This window comes from Pteropus alecto, unplaced genomic scaffold (genome assembly GCF_000325575.1).
Source record: "Pteropus alecto unplaced genomic scaffold, ASM32557v1 scaffold101, whole genome shotgun sequence".
In the NCBI taxonomy this organism is placed as follows: Eukaryota; Metazoa; Chordata; class Mammalia; order Chiroptera; family Pteropodidae; genus Pteropus; species Pteropus alecto.
In genome coordinates, this window is record NW_006432945.1 from 9141087 (window position 1) to 9148790 (window position 7704).

The 7704-nt window shown below is 52.3% G+C and overlaps 1 protein-coding gene across 1 annotated transcript in view; it reads right to left on the bottom strand.

The window, feature by feature from the left end:
* The window catches only part of CACNA1E (calcium voltage-gated channel subunit alpha1 E), a 272496-nt gene that overhangs the window by 25811 nt on the left and 238981 nt on the right, over positions 1-7704 (bottom strand). Inside the window, 4 exon segments of the mRNA XM_015586256.2 lie at positions 208-373; positions 940-1031; positions 4549-4614; positions 7630-7704. The exon segment at positions 7630-7704 is cut by the window's right edge and continues 31 nt beyond it. Of these exon segments, the coding sequence (XP_015441742.1) occupies positions 208-373; positions 940-1031; positions 4549-4614; positions 7630-7704 (399 nt within the window).

Genomic DNA, 7704 nt, shown 5'->3' on the forward strand with positions numbered 1-7704 from the left:
TTGAGGCAGCAAAGATTCTCCTCAGCCACGGGAAGTCACCCGCCCAGGAGTCTGATACGCACCCCGGCCTCTAACAGCTGTCCTGAGGGAATCCAGTTTCTCAGCTTGAGCCATGGGGTGCGTGTGAACACACACTGACTGCCTATCGGGGGGCTGAGGGGGGGTGGGGTGGGCCACATCTCGAGCCAAGGGCACCAAGTCACTCACCAGGAAGGAGCAGAAGAAGATGAAGGAGACGAAGTACACGTAGGCCAGATCGGTGCCACAGCGCTCATTCTCGCTCTGCCCTGACGGCGCTGTGGTGTCGGGCTCACAGCCTTTCTCCCCGAGGCACGACAGCATTATCTCCTGCCAGGCCTCCCCTGTGGCGCTCCTGAGCCCCGAGGACAAGCCGTTAGTAGCGCAGGTCTGCATCCCTCTGTCTCTCTGGCCCTCTTTCCCGACTTGCCCCTCCCTTTCAGTTGCCCAATGGCTTCCCCTGGTGGCCACTGTGCCTCCCCCTAGTGCTTTCCATCCCGGGATGGAGTGCCAGTGCGGTCCCTCTTGGGTTCTGCCACCTTACCCACCGCTCCTGCTTTTTGAAGACTCTCTGCTGATAGTGGGGGGACTCTCTGAGGCCCCACGGAAACCTGGCCACCCTAGGTTTCAACCCTTAAATGGAATTTGGTCACCGAAAAACTGTCCTCGCCTTCCCTGTCTCAGAGCCCTGACGAGCATGTTGAAGTCACACTTTGCGCATTAACTACTGCGTCAGAAGCGTTGAGGAGACTTTCTAACGTCAGGGTCATCGGGCAGCTCGCAGAGGCACTGAGCACCCCTCCCCCACTGGGCTTCCTGACAGGAAGCAGAAAAAAAGGAGAAAGGGGACCGGGAGGGAGAGCAGACCCACTGCGTCCCTCGCGGGAGGGCTCCAGCCACACCGGTTACACATGCAGGTACCTGAAGAGCAGCATGAGGGACCCAAAGAAACTCCGGAAGTTGTTGTGCCGGTTGATGTGACTCTCCTCATCTAGTTTTATGTTCCCAAACACCTTGAGGAGAAAAGGAACAGAAAGCAACGAGCGTTACGGAGCGGTGGGACGTGTCCGGCGTGTGGCTGTCGGAAGTGCCTGCAGGGCTGGCAGGTGCGCACGCGGAGCTGCCCCTGGGGGCCCGACGCTGGAGCGGACCACGCAAACCCAGAGAGGCCGGGGGGCCCCATGCTCTGCTATGTAGCTCCTCCCACACCTAAGCTGGCCATTTTATTTCCATGGTACTCAAGCAATCTGTCAAAGACATCGCCCCATAACAGGAGTCGGGGAAGAAGCTGCCCCCTCTTCCTGTCTCAGGTAGTAATGACGGAAATGTCTGCATTTACGGATGCGATTTATAGGAATCCGCAAGCAGTGTAGGTCAGAGCAAGGCATCTCTATCTTCCTTGAATGTGTCCCTGTCCACAAAGTCAAATTGCAGGAGGGCGACATGATGACAATCTAGAGTCCCTGAGAATACGTGCACGCGAAAAACTCCCGGCCGGTCGGACGAAAAAAATCAAGACAGCTGGGTGCTTGGAAAAGGAAAAAGAAAAGGAACAGGTTCGGCTGTGAGAGTGAGTTTACTGATCTGCTGTTGGTTGCTGGGCTTGGGATGTGGTCGCCATGCAAATTCATGTGGGGAAAAAAAAACCAAAAGAGGGAAAACCCAGAGATCTTTTATCCACGGACAGTGAATAATGATGACGTCTCGGGCTCAGTGCAGCCCGGAGCTAAGGTCGACCCAAAGTCTCTTCAGATGAGCACTTCCGTCCCCGGCCACGTTTCAGGTATCATGATCCGTCTCACAAGTCACTGTTAGCACAACTGAAGGCTTACAGGTCACTCTCCCAGCCATGTGAGATCGTTTTCAGCTGATATTTAACAGGCTTCAGTTTGTCTAACACACGCGACATGGGCCACATTTTCCCCCTAACAGTTTGCAGAATGTGCGACTGAGGAACAATCTCTGCCCCCAGCTATTTTGTTCAAATCACTCCCACTGACACCTGCTTTGGGAATTTGTTCTTCACGTTGTTTTTCAAAACCCCAGTACTACTACTTGTCTCTCGGGGAGAATGGAGAGGGCTCGCTAGGCGGCTCTGGGGAGGAGGGGAAGGGGGAAGGCGAGAAGGCAAGGGGCCTCCAAGCAGACGCATAGCAGCCCTGGAAAAATCCCCAACGATCGATCGATCGAGTCCGGACACCCCAGGAGGAAACCGTCACGTGGCCTCATCTATGTTCACATCTCCTTCTTCCTTCTCGCCCTCCTGGTTCAGAATCCATGATTTATCCTCGATTCATCACGTACTCAAAACTTGGGTGGTTTTTCTTCCTAGGATGCACCTGAAGCCGTCATCAGTTGTCTGCACTGTGGTTTTCTCGAACACCTTACCTAGCCAGGGACGGGCTGGAGGGCGCGCTGTGAATCCGCGCGAGGTACGCATGCGATTAAGACACCGAAGCAATGTTAACTGTACGCTAAGAGAACCGTCACGCCAAAAAATGTGTGTTTGGTGTGACGGTGGTCTTAAGATTTTTTTTCACTTTTTATTTTCGCTGTTTACTTAGTCGTTGTCATTAACCCAAACCTCCTACATCCGAAGGATATTGAAGAGAAAGAAAAGTTATTGCAAGTATAGGCTTACATCCATTTTCACTTGGAATCACAGAATTTTAGAACTAGAAAGGACTGTGAAACGCTCTACCCAACTCCTCTGTTGTACTGGCGAGGGCATAAGGCCCAGAGAGGCTGAGTGACTTGACCGCGTCTGCACAGCTGGTGAGCGGGGGAGCTGAGGCCAAAAGCCTCACCTCTCAGGACCTGTAGTCCCCACCCAGCGAGTCACTCCTTCCATCACCTCCAGATTCCTCTGCAAAGCTCTCTTCTTCCAAGATGCCTCTGAAAGGTCGGAATAATAGTTCTTCTCATAGTTCGTTGCTGTTTATATATTTTTACTGCCCTTTTGCCTTTCTGTTTGTATGGATCCCTCTGCTTTTTAATGACTGTATGAGATATAATCTTTCTAGTTATGAGCATGGGGGTGGGGAGGAAGGGGGTAAGAGCACACGTTTAGCACAGTGGCACACTCAAACTCAAGTAACGGTAAACAGCATTATCGTCATCAGTAGTATTAGTAAGAGGTTAGTATTGGAGATGGTATAATTTTAGTTTTTCTTGCTTGAAAATGAAAAAGGGGGTGAGAACTATTTTAAGGCATAAGCAAGAATAGAACTTAATCAAGTTTCATTTGGCTGTTTGAGAACATTTTAATTCTAGAGTCAAATATTTGAGAGTTAGAAGGGACTTAAGAGAAGTCACTGAGCCAATCTTAAACCTCGGCTGGGGTTCAGCTTACAGCGCGCCCCGGACACCGCCATCAAATCTCTGCTGAAATGCCCTCCAAGAGGAAGAACTCATCGCTTCTCACCCGAGTCTCGTACTTTTTGACACTTGACATTCTACTGTATTTTTGGAGAATAAGACCATCCAGTAATAGGATAAGAAGATAAATGAAATTAAGAAGTGCAGGCAAGAGGGCGAAAAGGAGAGACGTTCAGAGACGCACTGGCAAGGGCCGCTGATGCAGCACGCCTGGCAGGCGCGGCCAGTGGCTCCAGGTGGCAGGTACCATCAAGAAGACCAGTCCAAAGGTGGCCAAACTGCCTGGCTGCAGGAGAGTGCCACTAGACTGAAGTTCCAGGCTGGGGTTTAGTCTCCATATCTCTAAGTCAGACAGCCTCCCTGAAACGAGCAGAAGCCTCTGTATCCAGCTGGGTGGGTTGTTTTCAGTAGAAGCCCAACAACCACAAACAACAGTTGCCTCTGAAAGATCATTTGGCCTCTTCTGCTCAGTGGGACTCTGGCTACCTACATAAACATCCAAGGTAGGAACCTGAGCCATTTCTCAGTTCTAAAGCTGCAAAGGAGGTGGTAACCCAACAGAACTGTCCAGCAAGCTGCATGGCCCTTCGAGAGGTATCATCAGCTGGAACGTGGCCGTTGGGTCTCCCTAGGATTGGACATGCTGTCGGGAACTCCACGAGTTGTTCCCAGTGATGCATCTCAGCACGTAAATCTCAGCCATTCAAGATTAACTCAGACACACGCAGTGCTGCTGGAGAACAACCATCTGACATTCCTTTAGGCCTAGCTCAAATACCTGCGACCCTGAGCATCGGCTCATCACGAACCTCGTCCCCTGCTTAGTTTCAGGGGGCACCCCTCTGGCTAAGAACAACAGTGCCATCTCTGCTGTGGTTCTGCTGCCATACCCACAGCAGTCCAGCTGCTCATGAGTTAGCACCGTGGTCCAACGGCCCCCAGACCAGACCACTCTGAACACCCGGGTGGCCTGAGTGGGAAACCGGGCATGTGAGAAAGTCCCAAGGTTGCACTGCAACAAGATCTTGGACGGGTGGCCCCAGGCAAGAAGGGGTTCTTTAAAGCGCCCCCAATCCTGTCTGTTCAGGCTGGCGAGCCAGAGACAACCTGGACAACAACTGCCCCCACCAGGCCCCGGGTGCACCGGCTCACCTGCATCCCGATGATGGCGTAGATGAAGAAAAGCATGGCGATCAGAAGGCAGACGTAGGGGAGAGCCTGGAAGGCAAGCGGAGAGATGGCCATGAGTTCAAAGGCGGGCGGCTCCCAGGTTCAAGGCCTGCAGGGACCGGCAGCACAAGGACGCCTCTGGGAGGCTGACTGCGGACGCTCTCGGGACGCCAGTCCCTGCAGCTGGTCTGTCTCGGAGTGCCACCCTTCGCAGATGCCCATGTCCTCTGACAGATATGAACGCTGTTGGCCACAGAGTGGCTTGGACTTTACCCTCTGTCAGGAACACTCCCTCACTCAGAGTGTGGCCATGATCTCCGGCGACAGCTAGAAAAAGTTCCAGGGCCTGGGATCCACCTCATCCCTCTTCACATGTGGAATATTAATAACCTGGGCAACTGTGATGCAAAGTGCACGGCGAGCGTCCAGCTTCGGCTCCTGCATCGCTGCAGCGCCCCTCCCCACTCCCTCCCATGTGGGGCTCCAGAAGCGAAGCCGGACACCAGGGTCTCCGCCGTCTGCCAGTTCCTAGAGGACTCCTCCGGCCTCTGATGAAACTCCTTTTCCCAACGTCTGAGCCTCCTGACATTTCATCATCTGCCATGCCGCCAAGTCCCCAAAAGCCTTTCAAGTGTCAGCCACCACAAAACCCTGCCACGAAGCCAGGCGGCACGAAATTCCGTACTGGGCAAGCTGCCTGCCACTGTGGGATGGTAACATTTCACTTACGGGCGTAAAGCAGGCAAGGGGAGGAAAGGTGAGGCAGGGAGCTGCCCTTGGTGCCTGGGGGAGGACACAGATGTAGGGCAGTCTGGTTTGGGGGGCAGGGTGGGCACTGCAATGTTGGGGTGCTCTCAGTGCTGACGAGGAAGCCCCGCTTCTCTCCCACCCAGTGAGCTCCCTGGAAGAGGCTGTAACTATGTGTCTCCCTCTATCTTGGTGTGGACGGCACGGATCCCAAGAGACCAATTAAAGGCCTGCAGACCGCACGAGCCGGGCAGAGCCCATCCACCGAGCTGAGTGAACCAAGAGCCCTGGGGACGCCTGCGACTTGAAGAAAAGAGAAAATGAAAACGCAACAGAGTTCGCAGGAGGACCCCCTTCCCAGTGAGGTGCTGACTCCCCGGGTCTGGGGGCAGAACCGCTGCATTTCCAGGGGCCACATGACGGCTCCCTCTGCTGAACGGAGAGAGTGGGGAGGCAGGTTTCTTGCCACCTGGGGTGCTGTACCTTCCAGTCACCTAGGTGGCCCTCCCACCCTCCCTCTCCTCTCCACCCCCGAGTCTCCAGTCCCTGATTCTCCTCTCCCTACCGCCAGCTGTGGGGCGAGGACCAAAGATTCACTGCGATCTCCTTCCTTACCATGTTATAAATTCCAGCACAAAATAACGGAAAAGAGGGAAGAACTGAGTAGGGGCCGCTGGGCTGGGAGGGGGTGGGGACAGGCATGGCCATGCTGTGTATAAAGTGTAGCTCTCAGCTGTGCGTTTGCGGAGGCAGCCTTTGTTACGTCAACCTTAAGAAAACAACTTCTACAGTGTGTCTCAGGACTGTTCCACAAAGGAAACAGCCATCCATCAGTGTCACCGGGAGGTAGATTCACCTGTCTTCACCGTCTCTGTATATTCACTGGAATAAGCCAACCATCTGGCCATCAATTTTTGACATGCTTTTTCTTTGCTTTCAATAGTATCCAGTTTTACAGAGAAGTGGTAATTGTGATAATATGACAGGCTGACACATATTTCTTAAGAGACTGACAAACAGAGGTAGCTTGTTGGGCAGGCCTCTGAACAAAGGTTTTACAGAGCAGCCGGTTTCCAATTCTGACTCCGAATTCGCCTGAGACGCAGACGGTAAATTCTTGCTAAGGTTTTATATTTCTGCCATTTAGCTTTGGAAGAATGGTTTTCCGGAGGCCTCTGTGGGAGTTCTCACATCAGTGACTCTGGAGATGATAAAAGTGTCAAGGTTGCTTCTAGGAGCCTAGACGTCCTTAGAACTGGTCTCACATCTCACATTCCCAGGTCCTTGATGAAGAAGCAAATCAGTAATGATGATGTAGGGTGAATTCCCTTCCCAGAGGATGAGGAACTGCAGATCCACTGGCCCGCCTTCTTTATCCCAGTGTGTAATTGAAAAATACAAATAATTAAAAGAAGGCAATTCTGTGATTCCTCATCTCTGAATCACTTAATAGCCTCAAATTTAATTTTAAAACACGTTTGTTGAAAAACTTTTTTTTTTTTCCCTTTTTTATAAGGAGATAACAGTAAGCGTTTGAATAGTATTTAGGCCCCTGGGACCTTACAAATAACTAATCGTAGTATTTGCTAGAGCCTGAAGATACTGAAATATGTTTGGAAAACTTTTGCTAGAAGTTTCTGCTATGAGAGTGGGTCTTAGGTATTGATTTCTAACTTAGTTTATTACAGATACACCTCTGTATGGCCCCACGTGATCATTCAAAAGAAGCCCACCGTGCCTACCTCCCAGGTGTCCTATTGGTTGGTAGGACACAGAGGTGACCATTAACATGCATGACGCTCGGGGGTTCAGGGAAGACACCACCAACGAAGACATGATGGGACCAATATGAATCATCTTGCTATAAAACACAACTCGAGGAGGCCCTTGAAAAACTGTTACGTGGAATAAAGCCACTGTCATGTCCCTGAAGTCGCAGAGGGCATGTGACGACAGGCGGCCGGCCCCGTACACGGACAGAGCGACTCGGGTGCTTTGGCATGCCCTGGGAGGGAGCACGCCTCATAAAACAAAGCCCCACCTCAGCGGACAGAGAAGATAACTGAGCGACAAAGTCAAGGTGTTTTTCTGGAACGAGATGCTCTCCAGCTAGATGTAAGGTGACCACTGCCCGGCCGAGCTGTGCTGTGACTGAGAACGGCTATGTTTACCTAACGCTTCTTACAAACGCCCATCTACGGGCTTCAACCTCCCCAAAGTGAAGGGACTTGGGTAACGATGTGCGTGGCCGGGCTGTGCTGTCTGCTATGACAGGGCTGCCTCAGCCCTCGGGAGGGAGGACCTGGTGCCTCTTACCTTAAAGGACTGCACGAAGGTCCAAAGCAAAATGCGAATGGTGTAGCCCTGACGCAGAAGCTTGATGAGGCGGGC